General features: G+C 36.6%; 1 protein-coding gene and 1 pseudogene across 2 annotated transcripts in view; one reads left to right on the plus strand and one right to left on the minus strand.

Annotated features, from left to right (window-relative positions):
* Positions 1–22644, minus strand: part of LOC308507679 (collagen alpha-4(VI) chain-like) — a gene marked incomplete at its 5' end in the record, with an annotated part of 91461 nt that overhangs the window by 40953 nt on the left and 27864 nt on the right. Inside the window, 9 exons of the mRNA XM_081072950.1 lie at positions 515–550; positions 666–719; positions 6615–6680; positions 7019–7081; positions 10335–10388; positions 12408–12452; positions 13911–13937; positions 14974–15045; positions 22451–22504. Coding sequence (XP_080929076.1) covers positions 515–550; positions 666–719; positions 6615–6680; positions 7019–7081; positions 10335–10388; positions 12408–12452; positions 13911–13937; positions 14974–15045; positions 22451–22504 — 471 coding nt within the window. The remainder of the gene's footprint in view (positions 1–514; positions 551–665; positions 720–6614; positions 6681–7018; positions 7082–10334; positions 10389–12407; positions 12453–13910; positions 13938–14973; positions 15046–22450; positions 22505–22644) is intronic.
* LOC308507680 (leucine-rich repeat-containing protein 34-like) lies at positions 1350–2095 on the plus strand (annotated as a pseudogene). The gene has a single exon. The product of its transcript is annotated as a leucine-rich repeat-containing protein 34-like (transcript).

The following is a 22644-nucleotide window of genomic DNA, read 5'->3' on the forward strand; positions in this document are numbered from 1 at the left end:
ATTTCCTTTTATCCATAAAAAGTAATCAATCATAACTCCTAGGGCTGTAGAAAAGTTTACATGAGGGAATATAAATAAAGGTCTAACACAGTGGCGGGTGCTAGATAAATGCTTAGTAAAATATCATTTCCCCCACAGAGCTATACCCCCCATCCACCCCTCAAATCATGTAATTCCCCCTTTGGAAAGAGCAAAAGCTCAATCTTTTTCCTTTATTTAGTGACTGTGAGATTCCTTTATGCACCCTTAGGAAGTTCTACTCCTTTAAATGGAAAAAATATTATTTTGTAAATAAAAGCCATTTTCTTAGATATTAGATTCTTTTCCATCTAAATGAAATATTTTAGCAGGCTGAAGAGGGAGCAGAGAACCATATAAACTTTCCCTTCTTCATGGAGCACGTCCCCATGGAAACTTCCCAGTGACCCTCATGCAATCCTTGACCTCTCAGAGAGAACTACTTAAAGTGCCATGTATGTGGAACAAAAAGCAACTCTTTCCAGAAAGCACTGACCTTCAATCCTGGTAGACCTCGTCTTCCTCTTGACCCCTAAGAATAGAAAGGAAATGGGACCTGAGAGAAGGAATCAGCCAATTTTCACCCCAGAGTACCTCTCTCTTCCACAAAAGCAGGTGAAATACATCCCACGAGCAGTTATACCTACCTGAGGGCCAACGTTTCCGGTTTCTCCATGAAGTCCATCAAAACCAGAACGTCCCTGAAAAGTAAGAGGTAAAGGGAAGATCAGTTTAGATGTTTATATACTTTTGGATTTATTCTCTAGACATAGGCTGTCCACTACAGAAGCCAATAGACACATGTGGCTGTTGGTTAAATGAATTAAACTTAAAATTAAATTTAAAATGTCATTCCTCAGCCATACTAGGCACATTTCAAATGTTCAATAACTCCATATGGCTAGTGGCTACCATGTAATACAGCACAGATACAGAATATTTCCATGACCTCAGGTAGTTCTATTGGTCGGCCCAACTCTAGAAACAAACGAATTTAATTCTGGTGTTTTAAAATACCCATATTGACCCCGAGCCCTACTCAGGTCTGGGCTCTGGCGGACCACAGCGATCAGAAATAGGGTGTCCTCGGGCCCTGGACTGGCAGGGAAGAACCGTGCAAGGGGCACCAGAGCCCGAGCTGTGGGGTGGCGCTAACCAATTCCTGCAAGCAGGCTGGGGGCCCAAGGTGGCACAACGGTAGGATATCCTGGGAACCCCAGTTATGGCTGGGATTTTGGGGTGTCCCCCAAGGCAGCAAGACAGCCCCGTGTTCCCGCAGGATTTCCCCTTCCATCATGTGATAGGTTGTCCTGGAGAAAGCTCCAGAACCTACTGGCAGTCTCCAGGAACGTTATAATAATCTGTGTATGGAAAATTCCCAGAAAATTAATCCTTTTGTTACATATACTCCAAGGCGTGGATGAAAAAATTGAAAAGGGATTGGAAGGAATCACATTAAACATTATTGGTGACAATCACTGAATACCAGTGGAACGAGCAACAGGTGAAGATTTTTGGATTCTTTCCAAAATTTTAGAGAAGAATCCATATGTTAATGGTTTGGTTACCCTCTGTGATGTTGGCACATACTATGCTGCAAAACTGCTTCAGAAACAATACATTCTCATTTACTTAAACCTTATGTTTAACGATACTGGGCCTGCAGGTGGAGAATTGATTTCCAAAGCGCTACATAACAATACAACTCTGAAATACCTAAGAATGACCGGAAACAAGTTTGAAAATAAAGGTGGAATTTTTTTTTTTTTTTTTTTTTGCTGCAATGCTACAAATTAATTCTTCATTAGAAAAGTTAGATCTGGGTGACTGAGATCTGGAAATGCAAAGTGTGATAGCATTTGCTACAGTCCTAACTCGAAACCAAAACAATTAAAAGGATAAACCTAAACAGAGGTATACTGGACAGTGAACAGGAGGGGTCCACAGTTCATCTCTGCCACGTGTTAAAAGAAAAGCACTGCCTTGCTGAACTCCACAGGTAAGAAACTGTGGTATAAAACAGTGATGTGATGCACTGTACCTGAACAAAAGCCTGTGCTACCTTGATGTCAGCTAAATACAAAATGCAGGAGCCAAGTATCTCAGTGACATGCTTCACACAACAGGAGTCTTCGAGCATTGTCAGTAGTCAGCAACAACACAGAGGGAGAAGGACTGGTTGCACTTTCACAATCAATGAAAGCAAATTCCACACTCCACTCTCTAGTATCTACATCTGGAGAAACAAAGTGGATGAGGCTCCACGTGTGGCATATTCAGACTTAATTCAAACGGGAGCCATTGGTGGTGGATGGACGTGTGTATCTTGCAGAAGTCTGCAATGGCCTTATTACTGGACACTAATTTATGGAGAAACTTGCATGCACTCAGCTAATGCAGGTTTTAGCCTTGTACCAGTAGGTTGCCATCTATGAAAAACAAGCTCTACAATCATTTTCACATATTTGTCTAACTACATCACAGAGACTAATATTTTACTGCCTGTTAATTTTTTTTTCATAAATTTAGAACAAGTTACTTTTGTCAAATGTGTAAGATATGACTATATTAAACTTTGTATGACTGTCCATTAAGAAAAAAATAAAAGAAAATGTCCATGTTGATGATTGGATAAAGAAGATGGAGTACATATGAGTACATACAATGTAATATTACTTGGCATAGAAATAAATGATATCTTACCATTTGTTCCAACATGGATGGACCTAGGGGGTCCCCCTAGAGGGTACTATGCTAAGTGAAATAAGTCAGACTGAGAATGACAAATACCGTATGATTGCACTTATATGTGGCATCTAAGCAACAAAATAAATAAACAAACAAAACAGAAACAAACTCTTAGATACAGAGAACAAACTGATGGTTGCCACATGGGAAGAAGGTTGGAGAGCTGGGTGTAAAAGGTAAAGGGATTAAGAAGTATAAATTCGTAGTTACAAAATAGTCACAGGGATGTAAAGTACAGCGTAGGGAACATAGCCAGCGATACAGTAATAACTATGGATGGTGCCAGATGAGTCCTAGTCTTGTTGGGGGGATCACTTCATAAATTATAGAAATGTCTAACCACTATGCTGTGTGCCTGAAACTAACGTAAAATAATATTGAATGTCAACTATAATTGAAAAATAAAATAAATAAATAAGCCAAAATAGTAATAATAATATTTAATTGTACAGATTAAATAAACAAATAAATAAATAAATAAATAATCAATCCATGTTGTAGGCACCTTTCCCCGGAGATTGTTTGTTTGACAATTCAGGGTTTACCCGGCTGGGACAGTAGTCACACATATTCTCCCACAAGCCACGTTTCATGTTTGAAAAATGGCACTTCCTTTTCTACCTGCATCCTATAGGCTACACAGTGGCAGGCAGAAACAGAAGGTGGAAGAGTGTGTCTCTGCACCTGTGGAGTGGCATGTACAGATGACGACAGAAGGAGGAGTTATACACAGTCATGAGGAGGAAGCTGTCTAGTGCTCTCAACATTTTTCGGGTCAGAAGTGGGAAAATGAGTGGTGTCCAGAGAAAGAATGTGTCCATCTTTCAGGAGAAATGCATACCATCTGGTCCCAAGTAGAGATATCTTAGATTATGATTCAGTGAAGTCACATACCAACTCAATAAGAATACATAAATTTGGAAAGAATGTGAAATGCAGAAACAAACATTTTGTGTAAAGTGTACTTCCAGCTGTTATTTATAATACATTAAACTCTGAAAAATTTATATATTCCACAATGTGAGAGAAGTGTTAATTAAATTATGATAGAAATGCCTATTGAAATAGTATGCAGCTATTAAAAATTATGTTTATCAAAAGTTTATACAGTAGAAAACTGTGCTATAATGTTCTTTTCGAGTATGCCAAATTCTGTGTAAGAATAATTTTTCCCAAATATGGAGAAAGACAATGTCATTTTCTTATATTGCACTAGAACATTTTTTAATAATTCCATGGAATCCTCATCTGACTTTCTCAGGGAGAATAACTTTGCCATCAAGTTAGGAAAGTTCAGTAAACTGATGGTTTTCTTGCTTACTGGAACTACTATTGTTTTTTTTTTCCCCTCTACATTTTGCTTTTCTGTATTCACAAATATCTGTAGTGTGGTTTTTATAATAGGATTTTTTTAAAATAAAGTAGGTTGTATGAGGGAGCAAGCTTTAGATACAGCATGCTCACAATTGGTCTATCTATAATAAAGATTCTTTCTTAAAGTATTTATCATTTTCTCATTTCAGCAGTAAACAGTTTTTTGAATCCAGCATAATAAAGGAATTATTTGAGCCAATGCAGAAACCATTGGGTAAAAGATTGTTGGGAAACAAAAAAACTTAGTCTCAGAGTACCATTGTCCAGATTACTTAATCATTAGGAAAGGGGGAAGTATGCTCACAATAAATCGATCTGGTGAATATCACCTTAATCAAGTGACCAAATTAATGTACCAATAATGAAACAGGCTGACATAGTGTCCCTCTTGGTAACTGAGAAGGGTACAGCATTTCTTAATCTCTTTCCAAAAATGTTTAACCTGAGGTTAACCAAAAATGTTTAACCTCAGTCGTGAGGAAACAATCAGACAAATCTTAACTGAGGGATATTTAGTAAAATAATTGGTTTGGAATGTCAATGTCATGTAAACAAACAAATACTGGACAATGGATGTGATTAAAGCATACTGTAGAGGCAAGACAATTAAATGCACTCCACAATCCTTGATTGGAACCCAGAACAATAAAAATAGCCATAAAAGACATTGTTGGGGCAAGTGTGGAAATCTCAATTTGGACTGTATAATGGAAATAATTTTGCATCAATATTAAAATCCTTGAGTGTGACGATTGCATTTGCTTACATATGAGTATGTTGCCTAAGATTGCCTTCCAAAAAAGGTTTGTATTGTTTTTCATTCTCCCCAGTGTGAAAGCATGACTGGTTTTCCATTCTTTCCCCAAAACTGAGTATATAATAAAGTTTCTCATTTTGGTTTGAAAGATTGCTTCATCAGGACATCTCCATCCAAACTGCAACGTCAAATCTGCTCTTCGAGTCAACTCAGAACTAATACCAATGAAAGAGTGCCCCCTAGAGGGCTATCTTCTAAATTCTTAGAGCACCCTTCTTTAAGCTGGCCAAGGGGGACACAAAGGCAAAACAACGTGGCACTGCCTCAAAGGGTTACAATTTTTGTTTGTACGCACAATTCAGAGATCTGATGTTCAAGATTAACCTTAGCTAAAGTCAGTGATGGAATCCTCTGAAAGTTGTAAGCATGAGGCTCTTCCCATAGCTGTGGTGCTATGATGGACACAGCACTAGACTGTTTATCTAGATGCCTGAGTTCCTTCCCAGCTGTTAAATCATGAGCAAACCATGGAACCAAAGCTCAATTTATACACAGGTCATGCCCTTTCTTCCCATGACAACCACTAGCTCACGGAAACTTTGAAATGGTTTCTCTAATCTGCCCACTTTGCAGGGGAGGAAACTGGAGCCCAGATGAATTAAGGGTTGCTACCCTGCTGTTTTCTTAGCTCAGTCCCATGGCTGAGGGGGTTATTATTGTTGAGTGGATATTCACAGGGCTTTCTAATCTCAGCTTACCAAAGAGAACTCTCTCAGTGAAGTTTGTCCAAAATAATTGTCATTAACACCAGGATGAGAAATTCTTACAGCAAATCGTGACAGTTTTTTTTTGACAGTTACATAATAATGACCTTGTTACAAACTGGATTTTATTCAGGACCTGGACATACATAAAACGGATGTGAACTAGCCACAGTCCAGGCAGGAGAACCTTGATATCCCAAGGTTTTGTCAAATGATGAAAATTGTAGTTCAAAGCAAACAGAGGTTTCTCTACATTTGTAGATATGTTAATATGCAGACCTCATTCCTGGAAATTGGGAATGATGAGCTGTGAGGACTGAGACACTTGGGTTATTTTAGTCACTTTTCAGAGTCATGCATTTTAATGTCTAAGACATAAAAACCTAAAAATGGCTTCCAGCAAGTTAGCGTCTGTCAAGTTAACAAGTCTCTTTCCTCTTGTGATGTCTTCTGTCACGACGCTTCTAGTCTTTAGAACTAGACAGGAATCCTATGTTTAAAAATGGCTAGTGCCCAATTCACATCAGTCACCATTGGCTATGATGGAAAGCATGCCAGACGCATAATGACCCAGAGCGTCTTTTACATCAAGACATCATTATAAAATTGGAGAATTTAAAACTGGAAAGATCTCAGTGATCACTGAGTCTGATGCTTTCATTTTAGATATGAAGAAACCAAGGACAAAAGAGGTAAAGTAACATGTATTATGAGTGTTGTGGGAGATAAGATTTGTACAGAAGGGAAAAAAAAACCCTATGAAACACGGACACGTGGACAAGGATATCAGTGGGGATTCGCATTCAGAGCTCCTGTCTCTGAATAGACAATGGGGTACCACAGGTTTGCTCTGGTTTTCTATGCTGATCCAACCAGAGTGCCAAGACTTCTGCACCTGCTAGCATCTTTTCCCACGGATACTAATATCCCCAAGCAAACAGAGACCATCTTACCGGAGGACCATGCCTTCCTTTTTCTCCCTTAAGGCCTTGGACATAACTATCAATTCCGGGATCCCCCTGAAAAAAATAAAAGATTGCTTACCTCAGCTGGACATGAAAGACAAGAAAAGAAATTTTAGGAAGCAGGATTAAGAAAAAAAGGCACAAATTGGATGCTTTTAATTGTCTAGGCCTATTCAGTAATCCCAATGATGCAATGCAATTATAATTCCAAACTCCTTAAAAATCAAACGTTTTATAAGATAGGTTTTCTCTCAAATCTCTTGTTACAACACTGAAATAGGCTGAATGATGCCTCACGAATGAATAATTAATTGTTCTCTGCCTTTGTGCTCAAGTAAACTGTTTACAAGCCCCTGGATTAAAGCAGCAGAAACCCCTCAGCCACTACTCACAGGATCTCCCCTTAACCCAGGCTCTCCATGCTCTCCAGGTCGTCCAGGTGGTCCCGTCAGGCCCTAAATCACACACACAAAAACAAGTGTCACTTTTTAAAATCACCTATTGCCTAAAGAAAAGAAAACATTAAGAAGGAAAAATGAGAATCAAATTAAAAAAGCAATTTATTACGTAAACTTTAAAGTATTCACTGACAAAGAAGTGAGGTTGAGACACAGAATAGATTATTATTTGAAATGTGTCCTATGCTTGGCCCACGGAGTACACAACCTCATTTAACCCTCACAACTCAGGAATTCCCCCCTTTTTACATGAGAGACCTGAGGCTCAGAGAAGTTGGCTCCAGGTCTCCCTACACCCAAGTTCCTTGATCTTTCCACTCCTCCGTGGTGCTCCCACACAGAAACACATGTAAGGATAAGAAGACTTTCTCCATCACGAACGTGGGTGACGTAAGCAGAGCAAGAGCTTATGAAAAACAGGAAAAAAGAGAAGAAAATGGTTCCAGAGTTCCTGACTGATATAGGCAGGGAACCAGAGAGATGAAGCAACTTGCTGTAAGACTATGACATGATAAGCAAATGGTGGCTTCTCTTAAGACTTGCCCTTAATGGTACCACACCTGTGTAGTAGTTCCCACAGAGTTACAGAGTCGGGGACAGCCCCCACCCCAAGAACTTTCCTCAGATGATGTTATGTGCCAAGTTCTGGAGGGTATACATCCACTCTGAAAATAATGAAGTGGGACTTTTTTCTGAGATCTGGGTCTCAGACACTCAAAGAACGGAATGTTCTCTAGGCGCCGGAAAGAAGCCTCTTCATTATAACTTGAGACTTATCCTTACCTCTTTTCTGGCCTGACATAATGGTAAAAAGAAGTTTGTTAATTCTCATTTCCAATCCTGCTGTTTACTTTACGAGGCAGGCAAATTTCTTTGACTTCTCTAAGACAATTTTCTCATTTGTGAAACAGATATACCTAGCTCATAGAGTTGGTATAGGAATTACATGGAATAATAAATTGGAATGCTGAGTGCAGACCCTGGCATGTGGTTCCTATTATGATTTGTCGAACTCTTACTCCTTCCTTTTTTTGACCCAAACACTAGCTTCCAGAGTAATATTCCAAACATGTAGCTTTGAGTGTTTTCCTTGCCTAGAAACCTTCGACAGTACCTGACTATGCAACAGAAAAGACAAAACCCCTATACATGACAGTAAATTGGCTCCAAGTTGCTCTTCCATACTTTCCTCCCATTCTTTATATTTTTTATCTCACTTTCCACTCTTGTTGAATTGGAATCCTTGTTTGTTGGAATCCTTGAATTGGAATCCTTGAATTGGAATCCATTCTGAGTTCTTCTAACTCTAAATCTTTCCTTTTTCTTAACCTGGAGTACCCTGTGTATCTCTCTCATTGAGGTCTGAGTGAAAAATGTCTTGGTTTCCTGTGTTCCCTGGTGTTCCAGAGCCCTCTCCACCTTTCAGCACCATGCTCAAATGTCACAGACCTTAGAATGGAAAGTTAGTCTCTTGCCCCTTTCTTTCCTCCCTCACCATCTAGTTGTCACTCATCTTTTAAGTTTCATCCCATCTTCACTCCCTCGATAAAGCCTTTCTGACTGCACAGGCTAGATCAGATCCCACTGTCATTTATCTCTCTTTCAAGCACTGATCTCAGCAGTAATTGTATGTCTACTTCCATGATTATTTCATTAATGGCTCTCTCCCCATAGAGGCCAGTTCTGAGAAACAGAACCCATGCCTGTTTTGCTCCCCATTCTACAGTCATATCTGAATTACAATAGATGCTCAATAAATTTTGAGAATTGATCTCATGAAGAAACACAACCTTGTTTTAGATTCCTCTCCAAGTCACTGTGCTCTCACTCGTTCTTTATTTGCAGCATTCTTGCAGTCTTTATCCATCCTATCTTGTATTATAGTTCTTCCTGTACAAATCTTATCTCTTTCATCACTTAATAAGCTCTCTGTTGGTCATAACCATGACTTATTTATCTCTGAACTCTTCTTTGTGTCTAGCAAAATGCCCTACAGGTAGGAAACACTTGACAGATATTTACTGAATTGAACTAGATTCAATGCAAACTGAAGGCTCTCCACTCTTGAGGGAAGTATGGTGTCTTCCACATTCTCCAAAATCTGATCCACAAACTGCAGATTAGAAATTAAACCTCCATAAAGAGCCATTTCTTAAGATGTCCTATTTCATTTCGCAGGAAATCAATCCACACCTTGAGGTTATGCATTACTCTAATTCCATGAGGAGTACAAAAAAAAATAGTAAGTAAATAAATTTCATCCCCTTATCTAATCCAATAATTCAACAGAAGCTAATTATAGTACTATGTTGAGATGGATCCTTCAGGCTGTATTCTATAATTGGTTAATAATGTCTACCATTGGCACAGGAAGGGACAGTTGAGTACATATGCCTTTCCTTACATAGAAATATAATTATCAGCAGGAGGCAGCCTATAGTCACTGTCAAGCAGATAGTACAAATAATGTACATTGGAAGGATGTAGAGAAGGAGATCACTACAGACAGACATGGTCAATGAGAGCATCATGAGGAGAAAAGAGAGAAGTGGAAATTGAAGAAAAAGTGATACTCAAATAAGCACTGAAGATGGAGGCAGGGAAAAGGCATTCCAGAATGGAGTACCTAGCATAAGCCAAGACACAGTGATAGGCATGCATAAGGAGTACAATTTGATTGGGAAGGATACTTCTTTCCTTATTTTTCAATTACAGTTGACATACAAAATTTTATTCATTTCAGATATACAACATAGTTATTAGACATTTATATACTTTATGATTTGATCACCCTGATAAGTCTAGTACCCATCTGACACCATACGTAGTTATTACAATATTGACTATATTCCATATGCTGTACTTTCCATTCCCATGACTATTTTATAACTGCCAATTTGTATTTCTTAATCCTGGGAAGGACAATTCTTGACTGACATTAGTGAAGGATGTGGTTAAAAAGACCTTGGATGTAAGACTGAATCATTGGCAATAGGGAGACATGAAATCTTGTGAGATAGGGAATGAGAATTACAAAAAGTTAAATAACTTAGTTTACATTATTCATTTCACTATCAACAGAGTCAGGCCTTAAGTTAAAGCTTCCAAACAGTCTTCTAATATTTATTTCCCTTTAACTCCCAATGTAGTATTTAAGCCACTAGATGACTTTTTCCCAAAACTTAAAAGTAAACTATCAAGGTCAGTATAAGCAATAGAAATATGAGAAAAGAATATCCTCATATTTTACCCGATTTCCCCTATTTCCTTTTTCTCCAGATGACCCAGGGATTCCATGATTACCCTAAAAAAAGAAAAGAAAAAATAAATATATAAAGAATCTTTGTTATATTAGTCACACCAGAAACTTTTTTTACATAGTTTCACATGCTAGCCAACAGTGGAAAGTTTTTTTACCATTCTATTTCTGAGTATGTGACAGATTCAATGCCATGAACAATCCTCCCTTTGAAAAAACAATTTAAAATTACAAATAAATTTTAAAATATTTTATCTACATTAATGAGCTGATAGAGAAAAAAAAATCCTCAGAGTTTAGAATAAAGAGAAAGCAGGACTCCACAGAAGTAATAGCCATTGGTGGTCCTAAAAATTATCATTCAGTGTGGTGTGAAAAATCACAACTTGATCATCTATACTAAAGTGGTCCTAGGAGGTAGTGCCACCAATTACGTGGCAGAAGCAAACAACCTTCAACTCAGACCTTAATGACTTCTCATAGAGACAGTTCAATCAAAAATAAGTTTAAATCAAAATATCACACCACACATAGGGAAACACCACGATGGGGAGCCAACAGAAATAACAGACAACAAAATCAGACTAGCGATGATGATAGAGATTAGAATTATCATACACAGAATATAAAATAAGTATATTTGATATATTTAAATAAGTAAAAAAAAAAATGAGTAAAAGTAAAAGCAATTATAAAAAAAAGACCAAGTGGATTTGAGAAAGAATCAAATAGAACTTCTTGCAGTGAAAATTAGAATAATTGAAATTAAAGATCTAATTGACAGGTGAAATGATATATTAAACACAGGTGGCATAAGGATTAGTGAAATAGAAACTGAAGAAATTATTCAGAATGCAGCACAGAAAGACAAAGCAAAAGGAAATCTGAAAGAAAAGTTAAGAGACACTGAGGTTAGAATAAGAAGGTCTCAAAAATTTCTTATTAGACATTATAAAGAGATAATAGAGAAAATGAAAAAGAAAAATTTTAAAATGACAATTTGCTAAGGACTTTCAAAAAATTATAGAATGCACAAATGCTTAGATTCAAGAGCCTAACAAGTCCCAAGCAGGATAAATAAAAAGAAATCCACACCTGGACACATCATATTGAAACTGCAGAAAACTGTGAAGGGATTAAGAAGTACAGATTGGTAGCTACAAAATAGTCAAGGGGATGTAAAGTACAGCATAGGAAACATAGCCAATTACATTGTAATAACAATGTATGGTGCCAGGTGGGTACTAGATTTATTGGGGGGATTACTTCACAAATTATATAAATGTCTAACCACTATGCTGTACACCTGAAACTAATATAAAATAATATTGAATGTCAAGTGTAATTAAAAAGAAAAAAATGAAAAAAAGTTATACCTAAAGTTAAAAAAAAAAAAAGAAAGAAAGAAACTGCAGAAAACTACATAGAAAGAATGGGAAATTTTAAAGCGGCCTGATATTGCTTCTAAGATTGCTGACCAAAGAACAACAATTAGTTTGATGGATAACTTAATGGCAATAATGAAATACAGAAGACAGTAGAAGCCAGAACATTACAAAATAACATTTTAAAAGTGCTGAAAGAAAATAATTGTTTACCCAAGAACTATTTCTCAAGAAAAAGTTTAAAATAAAGAGATCTTCAGAGAAACAAAAACCAAGGGAGTTTATGAACTTCATTAAAGTAAATTCTAAAAGTTCTACCTTAGGCAAAAGAAACATGACCGTTTTGTGTTCTTTAGAAGTCAACAATGATAGGAATAAATATAAGGGTAAATAAAGCTAGATAAGCATTGACTGATAAAATAATAATAGTGTCTAATCAGAAGAATTTAACAAAAAAAGAATGGAAATAAAATACTGGACAATAATATGTAATATGGGAGGCAGCTCATTAAGGTTACGTTTCTAGACTCCTTGTATTTTGAGGATAAGGCCAAATATTAAGTTTAGACTATTGAGCACGCATGTTAAAATTTCTAGACTAATTATGAAAAGTATAAATAGAGAGCATAAATGCCAAGCTAGTAGAGGAGAGAAACATAGAATGAGAAACTTTCTGTACCTGTTCTCCATCCAAGCCATCAATACCTCTCTCACCAGAGTTCCCCTGCAGAGCAAAGGAAGATGAGAATGTTAGAGACAAGAAGACCAGATACATGATTATTGCTTTGATGTTAATTTCCTTGCTAATATTACTTTTTCAGTTAGAAGAATCTAGACCTCCCAAAGCAACATTTACATACTGTATTCCATGATTAAAAAACAATGCTTATTTTCTTTCTGAAGTAGTCATTAGTCTTATATACTGTCTTTCCCAGCAGCTTTAGGGGCCAAAGAAAAAGATAAGAAAAAAATGAAACTCGAATTTTGAATGAATAGAAAGACTTGCTTTTAAAGTTTTGCACTGGAAACAAGTAACTCTTTCACAAGACTAAGTGAAACATTTCCCACTGGTTATCCGTAATGTTAAAGGTGGTCCTTTTGTTTTTGACCAGTTTTTCTTTAAGAAAACTGGCAAATATGCCTGAATTAATCTGCATAAGGGAAATTTGGGTGATCTCAGATTAAGGAGAAATGAAATGGGAGTGTATGCATACATGTACATTTGTGAGACTTACAACAAAAAAGCTCCATAAGAAATGAAAACCTCGGCTACTAGATGATAAGAGTAAAAACCGGCAGCTGCATGGTGACATCTCATCAAATAGGTCATCACTTTCAAATTATGAGCCCTTTGTTTGTCCAACAACCTCAAAATGAGAGTTAAAATATTTATTTTAAAGTATCTTTTGAAAAAAAGTTCAGATATTTGCAAGCAAAATACAATGCATTTCACATGTGTGGAATAGTTGATGTACTTTTACTGTCCACATGAGGAAATAAAGTTCCAGGCATTTTTTTTTATTATTTTTTAACCAAAGCACAGCCAAGCTAGTGCATGAAAATAACATGCCAAATTCTCAAACTAAAATTATATGATAAATTTGCCCCAGGCCATATGGGGTGAATCAGTGGTACCAGGAGAAACGAGTAAAGAAGCTTTATCAGCCCTTGTCTCTCTTGTTCATCGTTTTGCAACCACTGCCTAGGATAATGTGGGGAACAGAGTGGGTACCTAATAAATATTTTTTTGAATAAATGAATGAGAAAATGGATACTTTGCTTCTGAATCTGAATGTAAAGTTATTCTTTTATTGTGCCAACTCCTTTCTCACCAACCCTGTCCTAGCATTTCTCTCCCATTTGATATCACCATGACCAGACCCTCCCAACCACACCTTGAATTCAGGACAAACTCTTCCAGACCATTATGTGATAAATATGGTGGCTTTATTATTTTAGCATTAGCAAGCCTTCAAATGATAACATATATCCCTACCTTAAGCCTGAAATAGCCATTCATTAGCATGACAGTTTAGCTGTTGATACCATCTGACATATTTCTTCCTCTAAAACTTTTAAGCCCCACCTCCCTCAAGCAAAGGAAAAGTGATTGGACTCAGTATTTTAAAGTTTCTAAAAGAAACTGCTCTCCAGTTTAGGAAGAGTGAATAAGGTTACCTACCTTCTCTCCTGAAAATCCTCTTTCTCCCTAAAGTTGGGAAGAAATAAAAAGAATTGAGCTTAAATGAGACTTTTAAACCATTGTTTCACTTAGGAAACCATATGTTCTCTGATTTCAAGAAAACACAATTATTAGATCAAAATGAAGATTTCTTCTCAAGCAACTGTAATGGACGTCACAGTACTCTGATTACTACCACTCCCTTTTGCTTGTGGCTTGGAGAAAAATTGCGCCTTGTAACTCTTCACATCGTAGGGGTGAACAAGAAACAGCAGTGACCTATTGTAAGTCATATTTTTCAAACGAAAATGAAAATCCACTGGATAACAAGCATGAGTGGGCTTCTAAGAACAAGAAGATCTATTAAATGAAAGAAAAATTTGTTAAAATACACAGAATATGGTCACTGTGGTCAGGAAAAAAACTCTCTAAGACTCTGAGGTTATAGAAAATCTTTTCTGGCCGTATTAAAGGAGATTCTCTAAATGCGGAAGGTTAAGAGACATTTAATGCAACCACAAGGGTGCCCCACCCATTATCCCTTTAGCCTTTAAATTTTCAGTGTTGTCAAGCCCACCTTCCAACTGCCAGCACTGTAACTCTTTTCCTGAGGCTTTTTTGTGGTACCAGAGCCTGCCCACATGCAGGACAGGCCAGAAGTGCTGGGGAATTAATGACCCATGGGAGCGGCCCTCACCTAATGCCTGAGAGGATTTGGTGTATGAATACCCCAGCTCCCTCACTCCTTAATGGGATAACACTGGCTGCCAGGGTTCCTCAGCAGGATTAAGCTCTGTCTGCCCATGGTGGATATTGAATTGATAACACACACTTTTTAGGCCACCTGTCTAACTTTTCTACTCCCTACTAGTGTTTACTGAGATTGCCTTCCAGTAAATTATTTGCACTTGATTCCTTTTCTCAGGCTCTCCTTCTGGGAAACGGTCCATCTGAGAAGGAGCCAAGATGCCAGAGCTATGTTGAAGAATTAAGGTTTTCCTCAAACTCAAGGGATAAAACAGAGAGATAGGGAGAGAATTCCACAACTCGAGGTGACACTTACCTTAGGTCCTCTCATCCCAGGGCATCCTTCCTCACCTCGGAGTCCAGGAGGACCTTGCGGGCCTCTTTCTCCCTGTGAAATAAAGATACACATGGAGCTATCTATCTCTATTACCACCCAACCGATTCAAACCAGCAATAATGACGATCAGAATGACTAAAATGGGATGTGGTCCTTATAATTACTTTACGTTCTCAGAGACTTGACCAGATCACCTACAAGGCAATCAGAATGTTCATCCATCAACTGCCCATATTGATGACCCCAAATCATACAAATCCAAATTATCTATATTTTTGATCAATTCAGTCAAGCCACATGGGCAAAACTTCAGCAAACAAAACCGAGGTGTGTCAGAATATTTCCTTCAGGCAATTAAAGTTGGATGGTTTCTTTGTGGTCCCACAAAGAATAAACCACTATTTAACTTTTTCTCTTCTAAGTGAAATCCTGCCCATTCCTAAGGTATAGATCATTAGTCACCTCCTCTTCTGAAAAGGTTTTTCTGTTACATCGTGTGTTACTATTGTTTTGTGTTTTATTGTTTCCTGCTATATTGTGAGCCTCTTGGAGACAAGGACAGTGTCTCATTTATTTATCTCTGGGTTTCCAGCCCTAAGCACAGTGTCTGCACACAGTAGACTTCCAATCAGGATTTGAAGAATGACTTCCTGAATTATAATGAATATTACTGTTTGATCTACGTAGTGAAAAAGGAAGGGAATGGTAGATATCATGCCTTTTGCCAAACTGATCAAATATAAATTAGAAAGTACTGTATACCCCATGAGATTTCCTCAAAACAGTGTCTATAAATGGAACCTCTAACTTTGGCTTAATGAGATTATATAACTTCCCTACATAAATTGCCCTGGACAGTAAAAGGGAACATAGTAAAGTGTGATGTTCTCTGGATATAAAATGAAAGGATTTGGGTTCAAGCCCCAGTTCTGTGTTAACTTATTTTATAAGCTTGAACAAGCATTGAATTACAATTTTCTCCATTTATAAAAAGTGGATCTGAATAACACTGATTATAACCATTCAAGGATTGTTGCAATGAATGCATGGGATACTGTATTGAAAGTACTTCACAAATGGATAGGACAAATGAGGTGTTTCATACTCAACGAACAGCAAGAGATAATGAGAAAAGCGCAGGTTCTAGCATCAGATAGACATGAGTTTGGGCACATCTCCAACCCTCTCTATCTGACCTTAATAAATCACTTACTGTCTCTGAGTTTCTACTTTCACCTCTGTAAAATGACAGTATGAATACATTTCAGTAGGCTTGTGATGAAGGTTAAATGCCATCACGTATACAAAATTCCTAACACACAGTAGATGCCAAATAGATGTCTGCTTTCTCCCCTTCTTCCTAGTCTATATACATTTTTAGGTTCAATGTGTGGTGTTTAGCTTCATCAGGAAAATTTAATTCTAACATATTTACTGTATTGCACTATGTAGTGTTATCAATCATGAACAATGGGTTGTTGTCTTTATTAGAAAATAAACCAAACAAATATATGCAAAATGCATGCAAAATATATACAAAACAAATGTCCCTGATAAAGCAGGGACACCAAGGGAAAGTTCTTAAAGTTTATTTTTAACCAAACATTAAAAATAAATCCACTCTTACAATGGCTTTTATTTTTTAAGTGTTGGCAAGGATGGGAAGATATTGGAACTCTTATACACTTTTTGGTGAGAATATAAGAGTATAGCTGTTGTAGTTTCTCAAAAAAGCAGAAACAGAATTACTACATAATCCAACAATTCCATTTCTGGGTATATACCTCAAAGAATTGGAAGTAGGGTCTCAAAGAGATATTTGCACACCCATGTTCATAGCAGCATTATTCACAATAGCCAAAAGGTAGAAGCAACCCCAGTGTCCATTGACAGATGAACAGATAAACAAAAGTGGCATAAACATACAATGACTATTATTCAGCGTTAAAAAGGAATTCTAACATGCTACAACATAGATAAACTTCATGTGAAATAATCAAAAAGACAAATACTTAATGAGGCACGTAGAGAGGTAAAATTCACAGAGACAAAAAGTGGAATGTTGATTGCTAGGGGTTGGCTAGAGAGGGGAATGGAAAGTCAGTGTCTAACGGGTACAGAGATTCAGTTTTATAAGATGAAAATGTTCTGGAGACAAATGGTGGTGATTGTTGCACAAAAATGTGAATGTTCTTAATATCACTGAACTATACACTTAAAAATGATTAAGATGGTAAATTTTATATCACGTGTATTCTAGCACAATTAAAATTTTTTTCAAAAGAAAATTGTGAATAAAAAACAAAAGCCCACTCTTATGACTTCTATTCCCAACTTCTAAAATTTCAGTTGCTGTACATACATAATTGGGTATTTGCTTTTCCAGAATTAGTCCTCAGGAAAAAGAGTATTCTTACATTTGAGTCTTCACAGAGTTTCCCATATTTCAGAGTACTCTCTTAACTGCTCTTTTTACTTAACTTTGAACAGCATAATATTGACACCCAGTCAGTGTTAATTTGAGACTTTTTTGGGATACTTATAGAGGTCACCTATCAGACCAGTTAAAAAAGAAAAACAAAGAAGGTAAAGAACCCTAACAGAGATTATTTATTTATTATCTTTGAGAGTCAGACCTCACAATTTCATCATTAGATTCATGCAAATATGACTTAAAATTACCTTTAAAGCACTAGATTTCATGATTACATTATGGAGACCATACAAATATTTTTATAAGAAAAATAAAGCAATGAGTTTTGAAGCTAGAAATAAAATTCACAATGACAGACTTCATAAACAGACTCAAAAGTGGTTTAGCTCAAACAACTTAGACAGAAGTGAACACGATATACTCTAGAAAACCAGGTGAGATGTTTCCAAAAGTGACTCTAGAAATGCTGAAGAAACTGATATAGAAACTACATGCAAAGAATTTTTAATAAAATGGTTGATGAAATATTAGAGAGAGTAAAAAGCAGAATTTCTAATTTAATATATTATTTTACATAATGAAGACTTTAAAATATTTATGTGTAACTAAATAAGTCAAATATTATAAGTAGACATTTGTCTAATTCACGTACATCCCTAAAAGTTTGGGCAAATATATTTTTTAAGTTCTCATGAGAAAATGGGAGTTGCCCTACAAGGGGCACAGGTGCTAAATTGTTTTGAGAATAAAATTCGGGCTTACTGGGTTTCTCATTCAGACATCAAGCTCCATCATGTTTAAAAGCTGGTCTCCCATTTGTTCACAGTAGTTGCTTAAAACAATCAATTATAGCCATGATTTAAGGGAAAAAAAATAACATCAACAGCTTTTCAAACGTTGGGCTGCTTCAAGTTACATTATGAGAAATGAGAATAATGGTAATAATAACAATAACAATAATATCTTATTTTGTAGATGAAATGAGGAAATGTATATAAAATATTTAGTCATGTATCTGGCACATATGAAACTGGGGACAAATATTAGCTTTTTTATACTATTGAAGTTAGGTAACTATTTTTTGTGATTTTAGATAACCTGACTAATTTGATACATAACCAAGTCTTTGGTGTGTAACAAATGCATATTTAAACCATCTCACAATAGGTAAATTTTGAAAATATATAGAATTCATGAGTCTGGCAGACTGTATTTTCCAAAGATGGCCACAACAAAATCTGCATGGTCTTCTGCTCTGTGACCCTGCCACACCTCCATCAAGAGGAGGAGTCTAACCTTCCCACCCACCTCTTGAATCTAGCCTGAACTTAGTGACTCACTTGTACCCAATAGAATGTTACCACGTGACTTGTGAGGATTGCTCAATTGCCTTGCAGCTTGAGCCCAGGCCTCCTGGAATGCTCACTCTCAGGACTGACCCTCCCTGCTGGGTGTGCCATCCTAGACTCAGTTGCCATATGCCATACACTTCCCCCCCTGCCTTCCGCCTTCCCAGCCACCCCAGCTGAGCACCAGAGGATGAGAAAGGAAGCCATCTCAGCAGTGGTTCCTCCAGCCTCATAAAGCCTAGTCAGCCCAGCTAAGACCACAGACGCCCCCCTGTTCCCCTTTCACTTTTTCAACCCAGAGTTCAACAACAATAAAACTGATAGTTGTTTTACACCAATAAGCTTTTTTGTTTTAGCTTTTTGGGGAATTAAGGGTGTTAGTTATTTATCCTTATATACTTTCAATTTGAACCTACAAATTATGGGCCCCATTATGAAACCTGTACATCTGCAGAGAGATGTCTGCTATTGAGCAGACCAATCAGACCTGCTTTGATGGGAGATGACCTAAAAAGCCATTCAGAGAACAACATATTTTAAAGTCACCTTCTCTTGTGAGAAATGCAGTAAAAAGCAAATGAGACCTACTAGAGCTGCGAGGGGTCTAGTCCAAATTGAGATATGCTGTCAGTGCACAATACACAATGGATTCCAAAGACAGTATATTTTAAAAAGTGAGATAGCTCATCAATTTTTATGTTAATTACATGTTGAAATGATTATATTTTGGGTATATTGGGTTAAGTAAAATATATTAATAAAATTAACATCGCCTATTTCTTTTTACTTTCTTTAAGGTGGCTATTATAAAATTTAACAATTATTTAAAATTGTGTACAGTACCCCCCCATCCCCACGGGAGATACATTCCAAGACCCCAAGTGGATGCCTGAAACCATGGATAGCACCGAACTCTATATACTCGTATGCTGTTTTTTTCCTGTGCATACACACCTATGATAAAGTTTAATTTATATATTAGGTTGGTGCAAAAGTCATTGCGGTTTAAAAGGTTAAAAATGATTGCAAAAACCCCAATGACTTTTGCACCAACCAAATATTTGGCACAGTAAGACATTAACAACAATAATAATAAAAGAGAAACATTATAATGATACACTGTAATAAAAGTTATGTGAATGTGGTGTCTCTTTCAAAATACATTATTGTACTGCACTCTCCTGTCTCTTTGTGATGATGCGAGATGACAAAATGCCTCCCCGATGAGATGTGTTTGCAGTTTGAGATGTGACAGCAAAACCAGCACAAATTTCTTTTCCCTTCTTCACAAATTCACAGGTAGAACATTCATTCTTACCATAAATCTTAGCAACCTCAGCATGCAATTTTTCTGCTTTCCTAATTCAATCACAAATTTCCACCTTTTCACTTAAAGGATGCACTGTACCGCTACTCTTTGGCATATCCAAGTAGCCAGCATCACTACTCTTGTGCTCTGGGGCCGTTATTAAGTAAAATAAGGGTTAACCGAACACAGACACTGCGACAGTCAATCTGATAATTGGAAGGGTTACTAAGTGACTAACGGTCAGGAATGTCTAGTGTGGAGATGCTGGACAAAGGGATCGGTCTCCTCTCTGGAGGGACAGTGTGAGATTTTGTCACGCTACTCAGAACAATGCAGAATTTAAAACGTATGAATTGCTCACTTTTGGAATTTTCCATTTAATATTTTGGATAGCAGTTGACCACAGGTAACTGAAATAACAGAAAGGGAAACAGTGGAAAAGGATAGGGCCTTCGTATGTTGCTCACTTTATATTTCTAGCTTTGTACTTGAACATTTTTATAAAACATTTTAGTTTTAGGTTGTTAAGACAGCAGAGAAGGAGGACAAAAATCAACTCCCACCCTAGACAGAGAAGGGCTTATTTATCCCGTTTGTCTGAAATTGGTGTCAACGATCCTGATGGGTTGGTCAGACCTTAAAATACTCTCTTAACTTTGGCCAGGCTCGTCGAACCACAGACCGAGTAGAAAACACAATACTTAAAGGACATCTTAAAACATCATAAAAATGGGAAGGAATATTTTCACTACTCCTGTACAAAACAGCAAAAATTCACAATTCCTATTTGTGAATGTATTTCTAACATCTAATACTACATTTACTAAAGCGAACAAAAGAGAAAAGTTGAGCAATCTTCCCATAAACATAATCAAAGAGATGGATCAGTTTATACGGGTCACAGCAGCTATATTTTTCTCTAATTTCTGCTTATTTTCCCTGTTCAGGCAGCATAAATGTTCAGAACAATAAAATGATGTGCTACTCTAGGTGGAACAATGAGAACATTAATGTTTGTGTATACCAGTAGTTTGAAAAGTTTGGCCCAAGGACCTCTCAGGTCCCCAAGACCCTTTGGGAGGGGGTTCTCACAAAGTTAAAACTATTTTCCTGATTATACTAGAATGTCACTTTGTTTTTCACTCTTGTTCTCTCCCAAGTGTACAGTAGAGTTTTTAAAGGGCCACAGAGCAAGTGATATCATGTTAGACTGAATACAGAAGCAGATACATGACTCTAGCTGTCTCCTAATAAGCTAGACATTAAAGATATTTGAAAACATGTTTTTAAATGCCACTCCCCTCACTAACATATTTCACTTTGGAAAATATGATTATCTTTCATAAAGGAATATCATTTATGTTATGGGTTTATTTTTGTTATTTTGAAATAAAATAAGTAAATCATTTAAAATTCTCTTAGTTTTAATTTTTAATGTGCCAAATAGATAAAAACCACATCAAAAAAATCTCTTCGAGGTCCTCAGTAATCTTTGAGAGTATAAAGGTATCCTGAGACAAAAAAGTTTGAGAACCAGTGATATATACAAATCAACTTTAAAACACACACCTGTAGCAAAATGGTTTCCACAATTTAAGAGAACTGAAAACAATGTTTGTTTTTTTAATCTTTTTGGTATTTACATGATGTAATAAAGATGATCCCTACCATATTTCAGTGCCCTAGTTAATAATTCTCTCTATGAGATACATTTTTCTCTACAGCCAATCAAATGATAGATAACTTCTCGCTGTCCAGGATGTATCCAGGGTTATATACAAACCATCAGTAGATAACTACTCCTCCATTCTGCCATTCTGGAAGATATATGAGTGATCTTATTATGAGAATGGCCTTGATTCTTTTCAGTCTATTCTGTTAAACCACTTACCGTGTTTCCCCAAAAATAAGACCTAGCCGTCAGACCAAGTGTTATATTAATTTTTGCTCCAAAAGATGCATTCTAGCTGATTGTCCGGGTAGGTCTTATTTTGGGGGAAACACGGTATAGACATCACTACCTCATTAACAACAATTCTGAAATTTAGCTCACGATTAACAACTATTATTATATGCATGCACATTAGACACAGACCATATTTTCAATTACTTCAAATTCACTGATTTAAAAAACAAAATGACCATACTTCCTCATTAAACATCTTCTAGCAACTATATCTTTACAAACTTTGTCCACCTGACATTTGTTACAATAAATAGTTTTTTTATAGAGATATTTTAAACCCATTTTAAATGGCATAGAGGAGAAAAATGTCATGACTTAAGCACAATTAAGTATTGCTGATAATAGACCCATTGTACTATATTCTTTTAAAGAAAAAAAAAAAAAGATTTAGTACTTACATGTCCACCTTCTTCACCAGGATGACCAGGTAATCCGCCAGAACCCTTCTGTCCCTGAGGAGAGAAAAAAATCAAAATAAATAATTTGGACTCTAAATTCTTCATTTCTTAAATCTACATGAAATAAAAATTGTTATTTATAGGTACCCCTGTCTCACTGAGTGGACGTTTTACTGAGACTCTACTAAATGTTG

Source organism: Rhinolophus hipposideros, assembly GCF_964194185.1.
Source record: "Rhinolophus hipposideros genome assembly, chromosome: 14".
In the NCBI taxonomy this organism is placed as follows: domain Eukaryota; kingdom Metazoa; phylum Chordata; class Mammalia; order Chiroptera; family Rhinolophidae; genus Rhinolophus; species Rhinolophus hipposideros.